Source organism: Parus major, chromosome 8 (genome assembly GCF_001522545.3).
Source record: "Parus major isolate Abel chromosome 8, Parus_major1.1, whole genome shotgun sequence".
Taxonomy (NCBI): domain Eukaryota; kingdom Metazoa; phylum Chordata; class Aves; order Passeriformes; family Paridae; genus Parus; species Parus major.
The window spans coordinates 18,039,258-18,063,674 of record NC_031777.1 but is presented as its reverse complement, the minus strand read 5'-3'; the positions used below and the strand labels follow the sequence as shown (position 1 = coordinate 18,063,674).

Below are 24,417 nucleotides of genomic sequence, written 5' to 3'. Positions count from 1 at the left end.
TCTGTATTCATGTGTGGTGACATGTACCCCTCCCAGTGCCCATTTCACACCCTCACTGAGCTGTGAGTGACTTCTGGCTTCATTGTATTAATTTGCTGCATGGGAGGAACATGCAGGGTATTAATGTGATGGATTTGTGTTTTAGCTCTTTCCAGCTTTCAGCCCATGACCCCTCAGCAAGCCTATAAAAATAGTGTTTGTTACTGCTCGTGGTATGTGCAGCTAAACTGAGGGCCAGGAGTGAATCTGAGATGGAACTTGATGCTTTACAGAGCACTGTGGCTCCTTCCCTTATTAACTAGAGCTGAAACATACTGGCAGAGTAACAGTACTGGTTTCCTGCAGGACATGGTTCCACAAAATATAAAGACAGACCTGCTCACTGGGCTCTGGCCAACTGTTCTCCTTGTGGCTGGGCAAGTTCATGCCCAGTCAAAGACCTGGTCCTGGCCCTCTGGGAACCTCATCAGTTGCCTGCAGTAGAGGGAGATGAGGGTCAGAGCAGCCCCTGGCCTCAGTTCACTGCACAAGTTGTACAAAAGCTGGTGTTGGTGCAAGGGGAGGGCAGGGATGTGCAGGCAGAGCAGGGGTGGATGGGAGGATGGGCTCTGGCTGCCAGGGAGCCACATCCTTGCACTTGCGTGATCATCATTAAAAACTTTTGCCATCTTAACAGATTATCATCTGCAAAGAGTAGGAGTTTAAATCCACAGAATTCAACAGAAAAAGTGATAGTCTCTGATTCATGGGAAAATTTAATATCAAGGTGCTATCTCAAGCTGTTCTTGATTTTTTAAGGTACTTGCTTTCTTGCTTCTTCCAATACATAATGCTTTTAAAGAGAAGTTTATTTTCTTCGCTTTCAAAAACCACGGAGCTCCAGCTTTCCATACTTAGCAGCTATTTCTCTTTGTCACAACTGGTCTCCAACAGCCTGCACAGAAATATTAATGGCCTTGTGTTACTGTATTATGAAGGCATTTTTAAAAAATAGGAAATTCTCCTGAAAATTTAGGATTTACTATTTTAGAGAAATAGGTTTTTAACACTGCCATATTACTGAGCTTGTCTCCCAAAAGTCACACAATTTTGTAAGAAACAGAAATACTGTTTAATAATAATCCATCAGTAACTGTGTACAAGAAATTGTAGTATGCAGATAGTTTTAGTTTGATGTAATATATTCTTTTCCATTAAGAAATGTCTTTAAAAGACTACACATCTGGATGAATAGCTGAACCTTGTTTTGTTTCTGTCTACTGCTTAATTGGAGAAGTTACGTATTTTTAGGAATTCTATTAAGCAGAAAAAACATGTTAATATTAAAATTCTGTGAAACGTGTCATTTTTGTGAGAGATGGGGAGATTTTGTGCAGTACACATCTGTGATTTGTGGTACTGATAATTTCTGTATTTGTTTAAAAATCCTATCTATGTGGTTTAAATTATGTAAAAGACACAGTAATGAGCACTGGAGTTCAGCTAGGTGAATTGTCAGTGTGTATATTGGCTCATGTCCATGCTGAGGTCACAAAATAGCTAAGCAAAAGTAACCGGCTCTTCCTGGAGAAAGGGAGACACAAAGTAAGAAAGACTAATGAAGTTGGAAGTTGGATCTATGGCTTTGGGATTTTTTGTGGTTGTATTGTTGTCTTTTTTAAAATCACTTCTGCAAATCCTGCTTGCTCTGCTGCTTCCCGATTCCAGACACAGCCTGTCTGACTGTGCCCAAGGAGTGGAGACAGAAGTGGAGAGAAAAGAGGTGGAAACTGGAACGTGCAGTGTAGCCATGCAGACAGGCACCACTGTCTGCCCTGCCCAGGATTAGAGGCAGTGAAAAGGAATTTCCTCTTTTCCCAGATTAAGGACACAGCAGCCATGGTGTAGGGATGTGACAGTTCCGTGAAAGATGCCTCACTTAACATGGTACCAGGTCAAACTGTGTAAAGGTGCACTGCCTTTAGCACATGACTTAGTGCTTAAGTGGCAGAGAAAGAATAGTCCAATCCAATATCCTTTAGGCTCAACCCCATTTTGTCCTTGTTTTGTTCTCAAGGTTTCAGCCGAGCAGCACTACCCTTTGGTTTGGTGAGGAGGGAGCTCTCCTGCGAAGGCTACTCCATCGACCTGCGGTGTCCAGGCAGCGATGTTATCATGATAGAAAGTGCTAACTATGGACGGACAGACGACAAGATCTGTGATGCTGACCCTTTCCAGATGGAGAACACAGAATGCTTCCTTCCAGACGCCTACAAAATTATGACACAAAGGTAAAAATACACATATCGTGGTGAGGACTAAAGAGGAAAAATGCTTGCATTAATACAGAGAGAGGTATATGCTGTAAGAAATGTTGAGTTATAATTACCACTTTTCTATTCAGGAGTATTGTTTCTATCTAATACTATTTAAAGGAAATAAAAACTACCAGTTGCAATTAGAGGTTTTGTTTTTTTTTAGTTCTGTAAACAAACATCAAAAAGCAGTAAGATAACTTCAAGGAGAATGAAACAATTCAGTTATTTGGAGATTCCCTATCTCCTTGTCTTCCAGGAGGTCAAACAGCCCTGAGGATATTTCCAAATGGCTGCTGTATTTTTCAGTAAATGCAGTAAATCCCTGCCTATTCCTAATAGTAGTTCCCTCCCATGAAAAATGTCAGGATGATTACATGCCAGGATGATTATATGTCATTATACATGTGTATATGAGCATACATGTGCATATAACCACAAGTTAGTGACAGCACTTGACATTCAGAGAAGACAGAAGAACCAACCAAGAATCATAAAATCATTTAGGTCGAAAAAGACTTTTAAGATAATTGAATCCAACCATTAGCCTGGTGCTGCCAATTCCACCTCTAAATCTTGTCCCCAACTGCCAATAAGAGTATTTTTATTACAAAAGGTGCGCAAATTACAAAATTCAGATACACAGAAAGTCCTGTGCTAAAGGCCGTGTACAGGCACTTACTGCTGACAGTTGTGGAAATGTCAGCACAAATCGGTCACTGGCATTGCTACTGGATTAAAATAAAAGCCTGAATGAGTTCCGGATTGGTTGGAAGTTTTCTTCCCAGTGTCTTTTCCTAGGGTGAGGAATCTGAACAAAAAGAGGATGGGAATAATCAGGAATTTTTCTAGTGCATATACACAGATGTGTCAAATGAAATATGCAAGTTGTCCTGCCTTCTGTGCTCCATTTCCTTTGTTCTGATAGAACGTGGTAACACTTAGTAACATAGCCACCTCTTAAAAATAGTCTTTCATTTTGATTTACCAATTCACTTGAGTTGTCATGAGTGGGACTCTTACAATTTTTCATCATTTATATGTGAATACACAGATGTTCTGTGGTCAAATATTTGGTCTGCATCTCAGACTTCAATTTCAAATGCTGGAGGTAATCTGAAGATATCAGGTCTTTTATTTCTTGTTCTGTGCTGAACCTATGTGTTGTGATCAGTAAGGGAAAGGCTCCATCGCTACACTATTAAAAAGGTAATATAACTTCTTTAAATCATGTTTGAATTATCTTCTTGTGGTTCTAGTTCGTAGTTGTTAATTAGATCAAGCCAGATTTCCATTGAGACTGCAGCAGCAGTGTCATCATCCTCTAATCTGTCAACTCCCTTTGAAACCACCTTCAATTGCTTTTGTAAATGTAGTGCCGCTCTGTAGACTTCCTTGTTGTGTAAAATGCATGTTGTGTTTTGATCAAAGTCTTCCTTATGTTCACTGCAAATATACAGATTAGGGTAGTCAGAGATAAATATAGAGGCACAATCTTGCTTGAAGTGACATCAGACTGTTAGTGAAAAGCTGAAATTTCAATCTTTCAGTTAATCAGCTGTAAATTTCTGATAGCAAAGTGTATTTTTGAACTTCCCCCGTCTTCTACTCTTATGCTTTGTTCAACATTAAAATAAAGTTGTGATCACATGTAGGACATTGGTTTATAGATTATCTATGCTCAAAGACTTTTTCATTTTAGTTCTCTTTTTTTTTTGTCTGAACAAATGGCAAAGATCATTTGACACTTTGCTTTCTATTTTTGTCTGACATTTATAGCAATTTGGAAGTTTGCTTTCATGGTTTTCTTTCTTAGATCCTGTCATTAAGTAGAAAAGATGTCTCTTGTCTTGCTTAATCTTTTCCAAAATTGCTCAATTTGTTCTATATTGTAAGCAGAGAAGAATGTTGCAATTTTTTTATGCAATATAAAAAGTTCTTATATCTCATTTATTTATAACTGCATTGGTGATTGTAATTTTTTGTTGTCTCAGGCAAATTGTTGTTTGATACTCAGCATGTGTCCTTGACCTGATATATACAAGTAATACATCACTTGTATTTTGATGGCAGCAATTACATTGAAAAATCTAACCTGAAGGACTATCAGGTTCATTTCTTTTCTATTTTATTTAATTGTTTAGAACTTCTGATGACAGTAAAATCTTTTCTTATCTACATTTAGAAAAAAGCAGCAATAGTTTCTATATTTCTACCTAAAATCTTGCAGTGTTTAGTTTTAAGGACCATTTTTTAATCACTTCAGTCAACCATGCTAGAACTGCATTTGACCACTCAATTCAGTTTAGATGTACAGTTAAATGTAGTTCCACAGCAATTATTAAGGACTCATTATTCATTTGCAACATTAATCCACAGCTTTTGCACAGCAACTACATTTACTGCAATTACAAGGTGAAAACACTAGCTTAATGAGATCAATACTGTGAAATCTGAAGACTGAAAAATAAGATGAGGTTTCCAGTTTAACACAAAGCTGTGTAATCACGTGCCCTGCTCCCCTTCCAGAGAATTTGAGATAGTAGCACACAGACCGTGCCAGTGTCCACTGATGCATCAGCTCCTCTTTCTCAGAAGAGCTGCTACTTAATCTTTTTACCTCACCCCATTCTTTCTTTTCAACAGTTCTCAAAAGATTTTTAACTTCATGCGTTCCTAGGAAGCCTGACTAGAACACTAATGACTTCATTGCTTTGCTTTTACCTTTGTAAAGTAGTTATTAAATTTTTAGTCAATGATTGAAATTACATCCCAATTATTCCAGAATAAAGTCTTTCAGATGTATTTAGATTCTATGTAAACTTCAGACTGGCATGGTTGAAATTAAAGCTTTGAAGAAAGAGACTAGACCTTTAGAAAATCCTCCTCTTTCACACTTCTCTGATAATTAACCCCAGCGTTTGCATACCGTCAAGTTTGAGAGATTCTACCACATGCTGCAGTTCAGCACAGAAATAAGCTAATTTCTGGAATATTTGGTGAGCAAGTAGCGTAAATGAGTGGCAGAGGACCAAAGTTTCAGGCACATTTTAGTTCTTAAAATAGTCAAACTCCTCTGTGCTCTGCTGTCCTTTAACAGGGACAAATCTCCTCTGTTTCCTTTTCATTTAAAAAGAAATTAAATGAACAGGGAAGCAGAAGATGCAAAGCAGCCTGAGGAAATTGCTCTAGTTGTTTGCTCATAAAGTGTTTTTGTGTGGCTGTAGCAGAAACTGTCATGAAACTATGAAGTTGATAAGGCTAATACTGCTTTTTATAGGCACGGCAGAGATTTGAAAATTAACAGCACAAAATTTTTGTATGACCCAATGTTATCCATTCCCATGGCAAGCGGATTGCAGGAGGATCTTGTGAGCTCCATTCAAACCACCTGGGTGTTTATGAGCATTTTCTGTCTCCAGTGTCTCCTGTGGTCTGGACCATAGGTTTTTGTTAGGACAATCACTAAGCATTACCTAGATACTGCACAGAGCTTGGGGGTCTGTTTTGCTAGCTTGAAAGAATAACAGATATTTAATAGATATTTCTAAAGATGTACTTAAATATATTTCAAATCAAAGCTCTCTTCTGTACATAATTTTAAAGCAGAATAATAAGATGCGAAGATGGATTCTTGCATGCTGGGACTATTCTTTTTGAATCACAATTGGGGGTTGTTTAGTAGGAATCATTTTTCCTAGTCCTAAATTTTTTGTTTAGGAGAAGTTCAGGGTTATTTGTTGTCATGACTGAATAATGATCTTTGTGATTTTGGGACAATGCAATTAGATTTTTTTTTTTTAAATTGAGTGTGTATTTAAATATATACTTGGATGGTGTGGCAGATAATAATTTGAAATAATGTAATTTTAAATATTGATAAACTCCATATTTAAAAAAATGTGTCTGTTCCAATCTGTACACCTTATTTTTTAAGCAATTGTGGTTATAACTATTGGGGCTAGTAGAAAATTAGTATTTTGTATTTAAAGAAAATGAAGCCTATTCACTTGGAATCTATGGAATCACTCACATAGATGTAAAATTTGAATTTTTACTTTTCACACCCAAATAAATTTTAAGTTAAGAAAGAAAACACTGTTTCCCTTGTAATACAGGCTAAAATACCTTGAATTTTAAATAGGAACTGTATGTTCTCTGATCTGATACTGAGAGTATTGTTGTAAACACTGAAAATAAGAAAATTCAAAATGTTTAAACTTCTTTTGCAGACCATGTAAACATCCACATTAAAAGAAAGTAGTTGGGATATTCAGTTTATTTTGGATCTGATTTTTGATCTGCAATGGAAAGGCAGTTACATTAGTACTGCACTGAAATAGCCTTTAAATTCTATTTTCACCTAAAATCTATACTGTAACTGTGGCTTTTCTGAGCTTTATTTCTTTGCTAAGCATACTTATTCAGTATAATTTTGCTTTCTAAATATGCACAAATGAAGCAAATTTTCCATTCATTTTCCATAGGTAAGCTTAAACATTAAACATAAAAATATGTCAGGTATAACAGATGAACTTAGGCAATTGTAATTTTTTTTTTAGATACTCTTCCCTTTTAAAACATTGCTGCAGAAAAGTAAAAGGATTAAAAAAGGAATAAATCCTCTTCAGCAGTGCTTGTTTTTTCTGTTGCATCTATCCTGTCCTATCTATAGCACAAGCAGCACATGTACCTTCAATTACCATGTCTATCATGACACCAGTGACGAGTTCATGCCTGGGTTTTTGTTACCATGAACTTTTCTCACATGGCAGTGTTCCTAACCTGTTACGTCCATCATCCCTCTGTGAGACAGCTGCACTTCAGCAGAGGCTTTTCAGAATGTGAGCACACGCCCCTGCCCTGCTGGGTGACCGAGGGAAAGCTGAAGGAAGCAGCATATCCACTCCTTCTCCCATGACTCATTTTTTCTTAATCCATCCCATGGGAGATCGGAAGACTGGAGGTGTTCATTCTTTTCCATCTATTCACACGTCCAAGAAATAGATCATATATTGGAGAAATCCTATATATAAATGAGACATTTTTGAAAGAAAATGAAGTGAGTTCCATTCCAAAGAAGACTCATCTCTCGAGCCCTCTTTCCTGTTGCTGCTTGTCAGGTCTGCAGAGAAAGCACTGTCACACTGTATTAGTGTCCTTTCAAATGGAAACGAGTTTGGTCTGTTCTGTAATGTGAGTGGATAAAGAAAATCTTGCACTGGACTTCAGGCTTGGGTGGACACTGGGTAAAGTCTATAACTGATGAATCTCATTCATTGCAGCAAAAAGGTGTAGTAGAAAGGAAACTTGGCATGGGGTGCTTTGCTGGTAGAATGCAGAACCTTCAGACCTGAATTCCGGCCTGCGCAAGATTTCCAAAGAGAACCATTTCAGAGCCTCTTTCAAAAAGAGTTTCCTCAGACAGGGCCCAGGGTTGATTCAGTGTTTAAACTGCAGCACATTTCAGATTGGCCTTTCTTGGTATGACTTACAGCCTTTTTCACGGGCTGGATTTTATCCTTTGCCATTTGGAGCTGCCTGTAATTGAGGTAATGGCACACTGCACTTCGGGGGTCTGCCAGGCTTAGGCAAGGGCTCTGCTGACCCCTGCTGCTATCCTTGCTTTCCTTGCTATCCTTGCTGCTTTTCCCTTGCTTTTCCTTCTGCAGCCGAAGGTTGCCTCTCTTTGCTAAAGATACTATCCAGTGAAAAGTGGTTTTGAATAAGAGGTACACCTTGCCTTTTTCTGCTTTCTGCATGGCTGTCCTTTTTATTTCAGAGAAATCCCAGTGCTGATGACAGGGTAGCACAGGCTGTTGTGGATCGGGCACGTTCTTGGAATTTGCACACATGAGAAGTTCTGTTGTACTGATGCTGATCTCATGAACGAGGGCCTTTTGCTTTGGCATGCCAACACTTTCTGTTCCAGCTTGCTTACAACTGCTTCACAAAACATTTACCATACAACATTATCAACATTATGTCTTTTTCCTTAAGCACCCTTTTAAAATGAAGACTTCTATTAATCTGAAATAGGTCTTAGTACAGCACTCAACCCTGTGACTCTTTTGATGTAGCAGAAGCTTAAAATGCTCTTTATTGTGAAACTAAGCGTTTCACAATACCAAGTCATGGCCAGATTGATTTTTGTTTTGCTTTCTATGTGTTAGTCACAAGACTTAGTTATGACTCAAATACAAAGAAAAAAGCAGAAATACATGTAGACTGTTTACATGAGCAAGGCGTAATCACAGAGCCTAGAAGGTTCCTGAAACACCTCAATCCTTGGTGTTATTACAGCAGAAAACAGTAATATTCGTGACTGAGAAGAACCTTTTCTGGCATTGTGTATTTTCACTACCATTAATTCTTAATATGAAAGTAGTAGGTCTAGTTTTACTCATTAAAAATAGGGGGTTTTATTAATGGGGTTGCTCTGTCATGGCATTACTAAGTAAATTAAATATAAATCCTCATATTATGAGGTTCTTAGCAGTCAGGTGAGGGGAAATAGCTGTCAGTGGTACTTGATCATCATTTTGCAGTGTGTTCTATTTTAATTTCCTGCAGAAGAAATTTTACTACACATGTGCAAACACGTGACACATGGGCACGTGGCTGTAGTCACGACATTGGACATGCTACAAAAGAAACAACAAAAGGAACGTTCATACCAACTAATTACATTTAAAATTTAGATTTAGTTTACTTCAAAAAATATGGGATTCATTATTTTACTAGGGTGTAGCTTGATACTCTATTTAGCATTTTCATATCTTATATTCAAGTAGTTTTCTGCCTTTATTATTGTCGAAACCACAATCAAATTCTTCTTAAGTCAGCGTATCTCTTATCTGGCAGGATCATATATACACACTCATCAGTCTTTCCTTGCTATTCATGGGGTAAAAATAAATGTAACTATACATATATATACATAAAATTTTAAGTACTATATGTTGTTGCTTGTGTATTTGAGCATCATATAAAATACGTGCTTCAGCCTGTGATTGAGGTATTTTCTTGTGGGTTTTTTTTTTCTGCTGCTGAAATGGGCTTTACTAGGTGTGCACACTGTTTAGCTCAGTTAATCACGTACTATATGTTTTGGGTATGTAATTACCTCTCTTAGTAATTTGCTGGTTTTTTAAGAACTTGACTGAGACAACATTGCTTAACCTTCAGCACTTTTCAGTTGAATTTTGTGTCCTCTTGAATGAGTTTGCATGAATTTTACATGGTTTTCATATTTCTAGTCTAGCCAATATAAGTTCCTGGTTCAGTTGCAGTCAGAACTTTATTATTAAAAAGTTCTGATTTACTTATATATTGCTGCACCAAATTTAGTTCATATAGCATAATAATGTAATAGTTGAAGCCTATTAATTCCTCCCACCCCAGTAAAACCTCTATAATACTTAGCCAAAACAGCTACATTATCTGATAAGTTGATTTAGGACTTTATACATGTGTTCATATAGCCATTTATCTCAACCCTTTCTGAGGAGACCTTTATTAAGCTGTGATGACTGCTGAATATGAAATGTAACCAAGATTATTTTTTTATTCAAATATAATTTAAATATTCATCAAAGAGGAGTTATGCTTGAAACTGACAGAGACTATTAACATCAAAAAATATAATTAACTGCACTGGGTATCATGAAGCAGAGTTAGCCAAATAGCCGAGAGGTCTAATTGCTCTAGAGTCTGAGAAGCAATAGTTTTATTTTATACTGTTACTGTGGAATTAATAGTGATGTGGTTTCCTATGCGAGGCAATTAAAAGCTGCCTGTTAAGGTTCATTGCACTATAGGAAATCTGTGGAATATCACTTAGTAAACAGAACTGACATGGAAAATGTACATGAAGATGGGCAGAGCAGAGTATAGATCATAAATTACGACAGATTAATATGAATTAAATATATGTAAGTAAATTATAAGTACTTTCTAGTGTTAAAAGTCAGCAGTAGCCATGAAAGTGAAAAGTTTTCATTAGTAACACAAAGGAAATAGAATTTAAGGATTATTACAGTGAAGATATTTAATTCAGAGGAAAGAAATAAAAGACTAACATGGGTTTAAAAATTAAAAACTATATACGGAGTAGTATAGAAATTAGCAGATCTCATATTCTGTTAATTTCCTTCTCCTACAGAATAATCTCCTACTTGCAATAAAAAGAACCTTCTGACCTTTGTAGATCAATTAAGCTTTTAGTTGTATTTAACAAGAAAAATCTTCTTTATTGAATCCCACAGATTCTGCCTGTGCCCAAGGTATACATTCTAAAAAGGGGTGGCCATATTCATGATATTTTGACATTAATGAGTTTTCTGAAATGGAAGAGTTTAAGGATCAAAGATACAAGCAATGGTGGTATTTTACAACATTTACTTTTTTTCCTCTCTAATAATAAAATTGCGATTTAATTGCTTAATAAATGGACCATGATTACTGAAAGACATAGATAATTTCCCTCTTTCCATTTATCTTCTCCATATTGCAGAACAATAATTAGCAAAAATACTACTGCCACAAATGAAAGAAGTTTTATTTTTTTTTTTCCTTCGTGTAATAACTGTGAATGAAAGGAGTTTGCATGTGTGTCCTTTAGTCTAGTATGACACTCAGCTTCTGTGGTTTTTAAGAAGCAATCTCAACAACCGATGTCGTACTGGTAAAATAATATCACACAAAGAATTCAACTAGAATTCCTGCTTTATATAAAGATTGGCTGCCTGTTTCATACATTATTTATCAGGCTTACCCTGTTTATATCAGTGACATAAGAGTGTGTGCTACTTTCTCAGAAGAGCAATGTCTTTGCCGCTTCACAGCACAGTGCCTTGTACTCCCAGGCTTGCACATGGTGTTAGCAGATATTTAAAGCACTTCAGCTTAACATTTTATAGGTCATGATGAACTGAGCCTATAAAACAAGTTACTGCAATGAAGTTAATGCAGTCTTAAGAGTGTTACATAGACTGAATACTCCATATTCAGGATATTTTTAGCCCACTGTAGACATATCAATGGGAAGGAAAGGTTCTTACCACGAGGAATTTTTTTCCATGTCAAACCTGATTTACAATACACTTGCAGTACAGAAGATTTACTACAAATTTACTATTGAAAGACATTTTTTCAGTTTTACCTGGTAATACAGTATTGATAGGAACCTTTGAATTTCAAATTGTTCTACACACACACACACACACACACACACACACACATGCAAAACAGAAAAAAAAGAGAGGAAATGAGGCAGAAAAATCATTTAATTGGGCAAGTTTCTCAAAGTCATGCACTTTGAACAACTTGGAGGAAGAAGCTTACTCCTCAGTGACACCAACCTGTGTGTTTTATCTATGTACTTTGCTGTTGTAGGTGGAAAGGCAACTATATTCCTTTCTTAGTAGTAATCTGTGATCTTAAACCTTACTATTCATATTGCTTCTCAGATACCTTGCTTCCTGTGATATATATCTATATAATGAAGGAGCAATTTGGAAATGTATTTAATACACACCTTTTTGCAGCACTGTAAAATTCTTTTGCCATAACTCAAGAGTTTGTGCTCTGTCTATTAAATACTTTCTTTTAGGCTGAATTGTAAGTGTAGCAATAACTTGGCAGTTCTGAACCCATAATCTTTCCCTGTTTACTGAATTTATTACAGACATTGAGTTCAACTGTACTGTTACACTCTTGAAACTGTAGGTGTTTTCTCATCTAGGATGTAGCAGCAGTGATATTGCTTTCAGTATATTATTCTGGTGCCAGCATCACTGGTGGGTATGAAAAATATAATTTACTTTGTGCATTTAGCTTTCTTGGATAATTTTGCTGCCTTTGTGACAGAGATACAGCAAAAGAACACCTCCTGGAGTCCCATTTAAAACAGGAGCACTTTGGGTAATGTACTGTAGACAGAACACATATGAGTTAGAGCTCACTTATCGTGAATGCCATCAGCAGTGCCTTGTTGCTTTCTTATCAGCCACTTCCTGCTGTCAGCCCAGTGCTTATTTCAATAGTAAAGGATTTGCATCAAATGTAACACAGTACTACGTATGGCTAACGTGCAGTTTTTAATTGTGCAGGCACATGAGACTCCTTCAGTGGTAGACAGTTCCATAAAAGGTTTAGATCATGAGTATTTTTGATACAATTAAAGATTATCTGTGCATTGACAAAGTGAAGCCAGTGAATTTTCTGCTGTATGTTTTACAGTGGTGAGTGAATCTGCTCGGTTTGTGCCAAAAACAGCTGCAGAATAGAGAGGATTTTTGCAGATGTGGGAACAAGCAAACCGAAGCAGTCCCCTGAACTTCATTGGGCTCAAAACTGGAAGTCCCAGGAGCCAGAGAGTGCACAGTTCAAATCAGTAACTTAATCCCTTAACTTCAGATTGCAAAGAAAAAGTGGGATTGTGCTTTCCAAATTAGCACAGCATACTTTTGCAGGGGAAGTTCTATACCTGGAAGCCCTGCAAGCTTTCCAGATGATAATTAGATCCAGACATCACTGTGGGTAATGAATAACAGTGCTTTTGTGACAGGCACTCCTCTCAGAAGAAAAGAAAGTACTTGTAGTGAGGACTCTCAGACACATTTTAATAGGAAATGACACCACTGTTACAAAGTTGATTAAAGATCTACCAAGGGACAGCACTTCTGGAAAAAATCAGCAGATGAAATGAGAAAAGTTGTAATTTTATTATTAGTTATCAGTTACATACGCATAACTTTAAGACCATGAAATCTGCAGTAAAAATTATGAGAAAAAGGACTGTACCTTCTTGCTAGAAGATTACACTTTTATAAATCTCTTAAAATAACCAAATTGTCTTTTGCCTCTTGCTCAGCATTTTGCTCTGAGTTCTGTTGAGCTGTGTAAATGAGTCACTCTGCAGCCTATGGAGTTGGTGGATATGCAGCAGTGGGCACATGGCCTCTGTTGATGAAAATGATAACCCAAAAAGGGGATATTCCCTAAGGCAAGTTTACAAAAAACAATTTATTCTTTTTCACCCTGTAAAACTCATCTTACATGCAGGATCTCCTGCATTATTACAAACTCTAATCCTCTGAGTGGGTAATTAACGGACCAGAAAAGCCATTTGTGGAAAGAAAGAGCCATAAGGGTGAAAAATATTTCTCTGCTGAATGATCTTTAAGGAGTAAATAATTACAAGAGTGAGAGGTTTGGGATGACCAATCTAAATCTGAACATAATTAGGATGAACACAGTTTGAAAATTGAAGCAGTTGGCATGTGCAACAATTCTCATTTCAGAAGACTAATTAAATATTTAAAAGCCCAAAACCCCTCACTATTCACAGAAAAATAACCTGCCACAAAAGGGTCTGTAACTTTGCAGATAATTAGGAAGGGTTATAGGGGAAAAATCACGGATCAGCTCCAAGGTTCTGCAAGGTCACATCTTATTATGGTGTACCTTTTATATGGGCTGATAACAAGATCTTGCTAATTTAATCTAAGTAGGGCATCCCATAGCGATTTTCCATTTCCCTTGTTAAAAATATGACCATTTTTCCATATGCCGACTGCAATAGGTGAACAGTTTTATAAATAATTTCTCCTAAATGATACAAGCTGTAATATTTTTAATTATTCAAGGTGAATGCATGTGTTCAAGTTGAGTTAGGGTCGCACCCACTGCATGCCCCACGTGAAGTTGTCCTCAGCCTGCCTGTTGCGCAAGGAACCCAAAGGACTCTGTGGAGTCTGCTTGTCTCAGTGGTCAATTCTGTAAATGACTAAATCCTAATTTTCTGTTAGAGGCAAAATAATTTGCTGTAGAATATGCATTTCTGTAAGCAGAAGAGCTGTGTTAAACTCAGGAGACCCGTAGCGAATCAAACTGAATTTGCAATGCACAGATCTGGAGGTCTAGTGGAAGTGTGAGCACTGAAAGTGTATGAAGGCTCCTGTTTCAAAAGTTGCAGTGACAAATCATACTTGTCATCTTAAATACCTTATTTTAGTAATTAAAGTGGGTGATTGTTAAAAGTGTATTTCAGATCTGTGCAAATTAACGTGAAGGATAAGGCTACATGTTTTTAATATTGTAATTCTTCAAGTTACTCATTTAATAATGACTCAGAAGCGGTCTTAAGTTACATAACTACTAGTATGAATATGCTGCATGCCAAGCTATGGATAAAAAAGATCAGCCATGCTGCAAAAAAAAAAAAAAATAATTCTAAAGGGTTTTTACTCTTATCCTATACTCTCTGCCTGGTAGTCTCTTCTGCAACTCTGTTGCAGTGTTATTCCTAGGGATCAGACACTGTGCTTCAGGATTTTCTCTTGGATTTTCTGTAGCTCTGCTCTAGCACTGTGCCTCTGAAATAAATGCCCCTTCATAAAGCTCTGGGTTTATTTAAAGCCCCACGTTTCTCCCCTGAAACCTGCTCAGCACACGAGGCATGATGCTGCACTCGTGCTCACCGGTGTGAATAATCTGTGCAAATTGCTCAGATACAACGATGCTGCACTACTAAAGTTTTCATTAGTAAGTAAGCATAGCTGCAGGCTATTTATTTTGTCTACATGGTGAAACATTTAATTGGATCTTTTGAACTTATTACTTTTCAGCAGTGTGGATCTGCTTGGCTTAGTTGGTGTTCTGAGATGTACACTGCCTGTAATCCCATGCTGCAGCTTGCTTGCAAATATGCATGCACGTAAATAATATGACAATTATTATGATTATGAAAATTACTGTATTTCCATTTCTTATTCCCCAGGTGGGGTTGCATTAGAAACATTTTCTCTAAAGAACAGGTCTCTTCTGCTTCATACTGTTATTGGGGTTTGGGTTTGCACCTATGCAGATCTCAGCTGGACATTGTTCCATTTACTTTGCACGCCTCATTGCATCTTCAATACTTAGTTTTACTGTCCTTGATTTACAGGCATCTCCTCACAAACTCTGATTGGTCTAGTAGGCCTTTGATATATGCAGTAGAAAGTGGCAGAGACAGAAAAGCGGGATTATAAAAGCACCTAAAAATACCAAGAGAAAGCAGGAGTTACATATTCCACTGGAATCCACTTTCTTTTTCCTTTTTCATTTTTTTTCCTTTCTCTGTTTTATCTGATGCTCCAGTTTCAGGTTAATGATAACCCCATAATAATAGCATTTACACCAATAACAAAAGTATTAGAACAAGGATGAACTGTAACAAGAAAAACTATTTCTGATAGCTTAGATGTGAGTAAGTGAGAAGATTCCTCATTTTAACAGTGACTGCTTTGAACTTAGAGACATGAATACTAAAAGGCAAATGGATCATAACTAACTGTATTAAAGTTGTAAGAAGAGGTTGAATGCAAGATGTATAGTTAAATTACTTTGCCATGCAAGTCTGATACACATTTGTTGATAGTGAATCAGACTGGGTAATTCTAAGAAAAGGCCTATGGGAGTTGCATATTTTATGCTGTGTTTTATTGTCTATTTGGAGTTTTTATGCTTAATGCATACCCTTAGACTCCCACAAGATTACATTGTATAAAGAAAGCACAATTAAATATTATTACACTTTTTTATTGGGCAAATGAAAACATGGCTATGGTGGACCTTCTCCTACAATATTAATTATACACTATTTAATTTCCTTATATGTGTTTACTTAGTAATTAGAAAGATTCAACAAATCATCAATATTGTATTTTGAAAGGAAACAAAAGGAAAAAACATCCTTTTTTTTTTTCTTCGCCCCAAATATTTTTTGTCCAAATCCCCCAGATTTGTTACTGTAATGGTCACATTGCCAGGTGCACAGAAAATCCCAGGGCTGGTTCATGAATTTTCAAACCAAGCTGCAGGATGCCTCACTGTCATGGGTGAGTCACCAATATCTAGACACAACTCTTATGGCCAAATTCTGCTATCACACCTGCTCATGTATCTCCTTTTTTTCTTTTAGATAACGAAAACTACCAAGCACAGCTCACTAAATCCATTTCCTTTTTGAGCTCAGTAAAATAGCTGCTATTTCCTTTTTGAATGCTCATTCCCCTGTAATAGTTTTGAGGCTTCTAACTTAAAAAAATAATTTTTAGAAAATCTTGCAAATGAATAAGCAGCATTATCAGCGTGTCTTCCTGGGTTTTAACAGGCCAGTCCCAGGATTCTGTATCTATCCTCAGGGACATGTGGCTCTGTAAGGGTGTGTGTGCTCACTCATCCTGCATGGAAAGTGCTTTGAGCACTGTGGAAACAGCAGTGATGGCTGGCCAATTCTCCTTCACATCCAGGCTTTATAGGAAGGCTGGATTTTCTCAGCAGGTCTTTTTTTGAGGCCTTGGTTAGGCTTAAATTGCTAACTCATTAGGTCTCAGTACATAATAATGTACAGCTTGTGAGGTTAATTTGAAACTCAGAATTTAAATACATTCCTTTAAATTTATCTGCTGCGGCATGTCTTTGTGCATACTTACGTATCAAAACACCCCTAAAATAAAATCTCTGTTGTCTATTTTATATGGAAGTTTTGTAATAAAACATAGCATTTAAGTAATATCTCATGCCTTCATACATGTTTAACTTTGCATTTAATGACAGGAGCGCAGGTTTAGTGAATATGCATCCAAAAGCAAAGCCACATCTCACGTGGCAGTTGCTAGACCATTAGGAATACAGCTGTAAAGACAGCTACTTACTCTGGGTAATGAGGTTCTGGAATTTTTCAGCATAAGTCATCACACAAAGTGCATTCATCCCATATTCCCATATCTCTTCACTCAGACTGCAGCTCACCCAGGGTGAATAAGGAACAAGGAGAGCATATGGAGTATGTGGTGCTACAGCTCCGAGTTTACGTGCCTCAAGTGGTGTCTAAGCAGGTTGCTGCAGGCAATATGCAGGAACATGCCATCATGCTGGCTTTTAAGTATTTAATCAATATGCTGAAAGAGAAATACCATCAGAGCTGACTTGAAAGTTTCAAAACATACCAAGATCGCTTTTTTAATGTATCAACAATGTTATTAAAAATTAATTTTATGTACTTTTTTTCTTTTTTAATAGTGAATTACATGTGGCTGTTTGCTTTGTTTGCATTTCACCCTACTTAAGGAAACACTGCATTCATAGAAATACAGCATTAGGAATACCTAATTATCATTAGGAATACCTAAAATTATTTTGATAGGTTTTTTCTGGCTATACATTAATCCATATCCTGTTCAAAATGGCATGATGTTTCTTTTATGTTACTGTCTTTGTAAAAGTTGTGTATGCAAAACAAAAGCATTCAGAGGATAAATTGCAATGTGGACATTATTTCATACATACCTTATTTTTGCAAGCTGCAAGAACCACTTGTAGAGGATCTGTTTGTATCTTTCTGTGTCAGATGGGACTTGCCCACAAAGATGACCTCTTCCCTCAGTCAGTTGGTTTGATCCATGTACTGCTAATATCTTTCCAGAATCTGTTTCTCAGATCCCAGTGCTTCAATTTCTGGTCTAGTCACGATACACTGTGTTTTTCATTTTAATGCTGAAGTATTTGTTCAAGTCCATAGATTGTGCGTTTTTAATCTTCCTTAGAACAATGGTGAATAATGGCCCTTGGCAGGAGATAATGAAATTTTCCTAATTTATATTTTTCAAGCAGAAGCTTCAATTGAAAATGGCATCCTATGGCCTGCAGACATAGCTCTAGTGCAAGTTTCAGGGGAGCTGTAATAATAATGCAGTGCCAGCAGTGACGAGGCATGATAGGACAGTGAAGAAGCAATTTAAGAAAGAAAAGAGAATGTACCAAAGCTTTATTGTAGCATATCTAATGATCTGCTGAAGATTCCCAATAGCTTTGGGAGCATGACAGGAGAAACTAATGTTATCTTGCCAAAACAGAAGCCCCTGCTTAATCAGCAGAACAAGATTATTGATTAAAACACCTCGCACAATAGATTGCACATAGAATCTCATCTCCATACATTGCACATGAAAAAGTGCAATAATAAGCATAAGGTAATAATAATAATAATAAAAAAAAGCAAAAGCAATTTGTTGGGAATTGTACAAGTCAAGATTAGAGCTGAAATACAAACAAATTATCATGGAAAATACAGCTGTCCTTATAGCTGAGCAGATAGGATGGATGCAGCAGGGACAGAGGTACATCATGAGCAGGAGATAATAACAACCCTCCTTTTTCTTTCTGTATTCATCTGAAATGTGAAGGGCCATTCCTCATTTGCACAGTCTTCTTCCTGAGGTGAAAGGAGTTCAGACATTATACTGTAACTGTTAATTAAACACTCCATTTGATTTTTAGATTACTCTAAGTGATGCATGTGCATTATGAAGATGTAACCTTTCTTCATTCATACTAAAATACGGAATAAACGAGTGTCAGAGTACACAATTGCTCCTTGCATTCATGAGAATAGTGGTAATTCCTGCATTTCCCCCTGCAAAACTGTTGTCGCTGCTAGCACAAGAACCTGAATTATCATTCTTTCACTGCTATAGTTAGTCCTTTCCTAACTAGCATTTCGAATTTAATTCATACCTTTCATAAATTGCTACTGAGTTCATACAAACTTCTTTGCTGATCTGCTGTGTTTCCTTGTAAATGACAAAGTCATTGCGTCATAAATCTTTATGAATATTGTGAATTCTTCCTGAGTCTGACGACGTTTCTCAGTGTGCAATCATTTGAATTTTAAGATTGTACATAAAGCCCTGAAAATGTCGATATTTTAACATATGCTGGGCAAGTATGCAGTTATGTAGACTGCAGAACACTTGAATAGTATTTAAAACCTATAGAGAACTTAAACACTAGATTACAAACACTGAAACACCAAAGTATTTGTCGTTTGTCTTCTTAAGTTTGCAGAAATTACACCTGGTTTGTATCACACCTTAACTGGAACAATTCTAAAAAAGTGAATATATGGACCAAGTTAACAGTATATTAAAATTATAAAAAATTAAAATTATAAAAAAATAACTTTGATTAAAATTGATGAGGGACTTCAAGTTATTTGCCACTTCAGGTTTTTTGAGGTTAGGATTTTATTTTTCCTGATGGTGTTTAGGCCAATTTTGCAAATTCCATGGCACTTTATTTCTACAATAGCCTTGTTTTAGAGTATCCTGCGACACAAAAGCTGGTTGCCCGTTACAAAAAGGAATGAGTCACTAGATTTAAGGCTGCAACAATGCAATATCCTCTTCTTCAAGCACAGTGTTTCTAAGTGTAAATGTTTCTTGAAATTACGAAGTTCTGCTATGGCAGTAATGTGGTAGCTTTGATAGTCTGTAGCCATGTAGGATAATCTGCTGTTTAGTGCCATTTTGTGGAGAGTGGAGTCTCTTTTATCCAATATGCCACAGAATTTGGGGCTTCTTGTCTTTAAGAAGCTCAACTGAAACCCTCACCACTTTGGAAAATGGTTTTTTTGCAGACAGTGGCAGAAGTATAGGCCAATAGCTAACACAGAAGTATCACAGTGCAGCAGACAGAAGGCTTTAATTTATCCAGAGAACAAATCACAGTAGTGTAAATTCCCTGAATTACTTGTCTCAGAACTACCTCTACTAAGATCACTTTTTCTTCATCTCTTCTCTTTAACCCATGAATTAGGACTGACAGCTGCTACAGTTGCTGTTGTTTTTTTTTTTAAAGTCTCACTCTAATGGAAATATGACCTCTAAATATGTAAAAAATGTAAAAAAGTACTCAGATTTTATAAAACATAGCCAACAGTACAGCAAAATCCATGATTTCAATGTGCAAACCTACAACTTAAAGCACGAATACACTATTCATGTAGTTAAGTAATTCCACTTACTGGGGAAGCGCTGGAGGGCCTGGTAGCACTGCTGTATACTGCAGCAGTGGGCATAACTCCTTCTGTAATCGGGGTCTTGGGTTTGGCCAAAGGGGGAAAAGGTGACCATATGCACAGCAGGTGAAATTTTTCATAAAGAAATAGTCAGAACATTTTAGAATGTCATCAATTTCCTGTGAACAGCACTCAATGCCTGAAGTTTGACACTTAATGTACAAAAAAAAAACCTACATTTTCTTCTGGATTGTTATTACACATCCTTTTGATAAAACCTAGCATGAAGTTCTTCTCAGTTTCCTAGCTGATGGGAGCATTATGAATCTTTTACTGGGAGAAAATGAAACTGAAGAAAACAACTATTCACAGGGAAATTAATCTATCTTTTTCCCACCACTAAATATGACCTTGGCTAGCTTCATTCTCAAGCAATTTCTCCCAACACGTACTCGTTTTATTTTGTAACAAATAAATAATTCTGTCTTAATTACTGCTCATTTGAGTATAAAATAAAATTTTCATACAGCTCTAAGCTGTAGAAACCATCATACTGAATGATGCACCAGGAGAAGTCTTGCAGGAATTACTTTGGTTTCAGCATAAGGTTTTTGCTAAAGAAACACAAATTTAAAGAAATTTTTTACACAGTCTTACGTCCCAGATTTTCTCCTGCCGGTTTGTGTACCTGAGGTGTGGAACATAAAATCCTCTTTTTATGTTTGGGATATTGCAGAGAGGCCTGTGGGGTTTGGGGCAACATTGACTTCTTCTGCTTCTACGAGCTGCTGCACTGATTGACTGTGCCTTTGGGATGGGAGTGGGGTGGCATTATTTGTGCAATAGCTGTGCAGGGGACTTGGCTTTGCCTCTGGGAAAGGTGGCAGGTGAATTCCTCACCACCTATCCATATCCATGGTTGTGTATATACAGAAATCCCTGCCTGTTTCCAGTTAGTTCTGTAATTATGAGTTTTATAATAGTAGAAGTAAGCAAATTAAAAAAAAAAAAAAAAAAGGAAAAACAAGAGTTAACTGTTTGAGTCAGAGAACTTTTGTCTCTGAGTTTGCTCAGCAGAGAGGCACAGCATGCCCTGACTGGCTCTGTGCTAGTTTGATTACTATATAAAAAAGGAAGTAATTTATATTAGAGTTCTTTGAATGTGTTTGCTCTACCTTTTATGAGGTAGCATGAATTATTCTAATACCTGTTGGTGCTGTATAGCTGTGGAAAGCCACTGATACAAAGCAGAGTGTTTTAGCTTAGGTTATGTGGTAGTCAGGAAGTATGGGAAGAAGTAGGGCAAAAGAGAAGTTGATGTACAGCAGGAGTCAAATGCTCATCTATTACCTAAGTTCAGACTTGTGTTGTTCAGTTTGCTGACAAACAAAACTAACCCCTGAGAAGATCAGCCAAGATCTTTCCCTTTTAGTCAACAAACTCCCTGACCTTCTCTTTTTTTCTTCCTCTTCCTTGTGACTGTTTTCCTGTATTACATTTTGACCATCTCTTCAAGGTTAAGTGATTGATCGTTTGTTCACTTTTAACTTCCTAAATATTCCTAATATTTGGTTTCTTGGAAGTTTTTTTTTGCTTGTTTGTTTCTGTGTTTTTTTTCTAGAAAAAATAATAGTAGTCTAAAATCTATTATTATTATTAAACTCCTCAAAAACATTAAGTTTAGTAGATCCTCACAATGAGAGACATTGTAATAAAGTTCTTCTTTGTATCAAAATGCATTTTCTTTCATTGTTAAGCAAATAATTTTAATGTTTAGTCTCCTCAAAAACACATCCGAATTAATTTTCTTGCAGTTCTTTTTTTTAACTATTTTTCTTATTTCCTCAAATGGTCATTCCTTGCTGCTTCCTATAGCCTAACAGGAGAAGCTTAGAGTCCACCAATTGCTCCTAAAATAATTAAAATGGAAATACTAATGTTCTTTGTCTACAATAGCTCTTCCAACCAAAATAATTTCCTCAAATTATAACAAAAATCTCTCTGAGATGTAAAACTATTCAGCAGGATGTATGTCTCTAAAGATAGAAGGAATTACTCTATGTTGTTATTATACATTATTCAAAATAGCACATGTTTTCAGTCATGTTGTCTTTGCATTTTGTTTTCATTTTATTGAACAGTAGTATCAAATCAGTATAAATTTGGTGCTTGATACAGCTATCTCTACCAGTGGGGACAGTTAAGATAGCATCAATCTCCAGATGTAAAAGTATAAAGCCTGAATTAAAATACTGTCCTGAAGCCTTCTTTTGGACTTTGGCTAATTAGTATTAATTAACTTTGTTGTCTTATGTATTGAACTGCCCAAGTGTGAAGAGAGTTAGCACTGAATGTAGTCCTTTAGTATGAACTAGCAAATTAAATGTAATTTTAAATTAATTAGCTTGTTTTCTTTTCCCATTACAGGTGCAACAACCGAACACAGTGTATAGTAGTTACTGGGTCAGATGTGTTTCCTGATCCTTGTCCTGGAACATACAAATATCTAGAAGTTCAGTATGAATGTGTTCCTTACAGTAAGTATAATCTTTTTATTCTTGCTCACTTCCTCTGGCCCTCACAATTGAAGCTGGAGTGCTGTTACATGGAAAAGAAGCATATGTTTATGGCCCATGGACCCATTATGCATGCAAAGCACTTGCAGACTAGGGCCTCCAATTAGCTTCACAAAGTGTGGAAAGAAGCCATGGTGTGATGCTGGCCAAGTGTCTGTCTGTGTTCTTAAGTGTTTGGCTTTTAAGGCTACTGTTTTTCCAGAAAACAAACTCAAATTAGCTATTCAATAGGCCAGATAGAAATTTGTACTTTTGCCCGCAACCAGTTGCTGACAAATTGGCTTGGCTCACAGACTTGTAAAGGAGGAATTGACTTCAATTTTAATCATGATCTACTTGAAAGGCTACCTGCTGCTGTGGTGACTTTGGGTGCACAGCAAAACCCAGCACTGACATTCAGAAGCAAGTGACCCAGTTGGGGGACATTGTAAAAGGATTTTGTGCTTCGTTATAAATGAACACAGATTCAGAGTGAATAATTCATTAATAAGGTACTCACACTGTGTTCTTTCAAAGCAAAGGGGAAAAGAGTGAGAAAGAAATGTCTGCTTTTAATTTAAAGACAAAATATCAGTTGTGCCTTGAATCAGCTATCAAAATACAGTTTTTCACTGAAAACAAACTAAATAATGAAATCATGATGAGATAGAAAAATGTGAAGTTATGGCTACTTCAACGGTTTTGTAAAATATTCTTTATAATGCCAAAGTTCATTAGCTTTAGACATCTTATTTCCTTGCAATAATTAATGCTTTTCTTTTATTGACATATATGCGTGTTCATGAAAGTTCTGCAGATTCAACACTTTTAACTGGTTTTGCTTTCTTGTAAGGTCATTCTTTGCAGTGAATTCTCTCTCGTCCTGTAACTCAACAGAGAAATAGCTGTGCTTGCAATGGAATTTGAGTAGTGCACTGATCATTCCCTTGAGTTAGGCGTGAATGTCTTGATCTGCAGTAATCCTTAACCAAAGTTGTATTTTCTGTTGGTACAGGAAGCAGGCCAAGTCTGAGATGCAAAAACACTGTGGTGACAGTATATATTGAAAAAGGAAGGAAATGAGTTCTGGCATAAGCAAGGCTATGTCAAAAGTGTCCATACTGTTTCCTGCAAAATTTAGAATGCTGAAACTGAAATACTGCTCTGTACTGCTTCACCACACTGAACCTTCACTGTTGTTAAAGGCCAAGCACAGATCATCTGTTTTTTCTTCATTTCTGCTGTGTCATTGTGAAATGGTTGCTTGCTGATTTTTTTCCCTGTACCATTTGTAGGTTTGGAAGCCTACTGCAAACACTGATCCCTAGTACCATTCCTCCTGTGTGTAGTATTGGTGGCTTGTTGTAACTGTTCTTCTCGTGCCACTTTTGAGGAGTGATGTCTTACCCCAATCTAACCAAAGTTTTGTTCCACAAAGACCACTTCTGCTTTAGCACTGTTTTCATTCCCAAATTCTCAGAAAGAGGGCAGTGCAGCTGATTCCAAAACCTGAGGTCAGTCAAGTGACAAGAAGTTACATTCCAGTTCCAGTAGGCTAGCTCATAGAGGAAAAAAATATAATGCAAATAATGTTCAAACATAATTTCTTATGCTGTTTTAGGAAGAGAAGTGTGGATATGTTCTACTGATTGGGTATTGCTATCTCCAGGAATCTTTTCTTTTCCAGTTTCAGAAGTATAGTGCCACTCCGCGGCCTACC

The 24,417-nt window shown here is 36.7% G+C and overlaps 1 protein-coding gene across 19 annotated transcripts in view; it reads left to right on the top strand.

Annotated features, from left to right (window-relative positions):
• Window positions 1-24,417, top strand: part of ADGRL2 (adhesion G protein-coupled receptor L2) — a 159,258-nt gene that overhangs the window by 83,403 nt on the left and 51,438 nt on the right. For all 19 annotated transcript variants that reach the window (XM_033516334.1, XM_033516333.1, XM_033516331.1 and 16 more), the window contains exons 3-4: window positions 2,057-2,270; window positions 22,570-22,679. In XM_033516334.1, coding sequence (XP_033372225.1) covers window positions 2,057-2,270; window positions 22,570-22,679 — 324 coding nt within the window. The remainder of the gene's footprint in view (window positions 1-2,056; window positions 2,271-22,569; window positions 22,680-24,417) is intronic.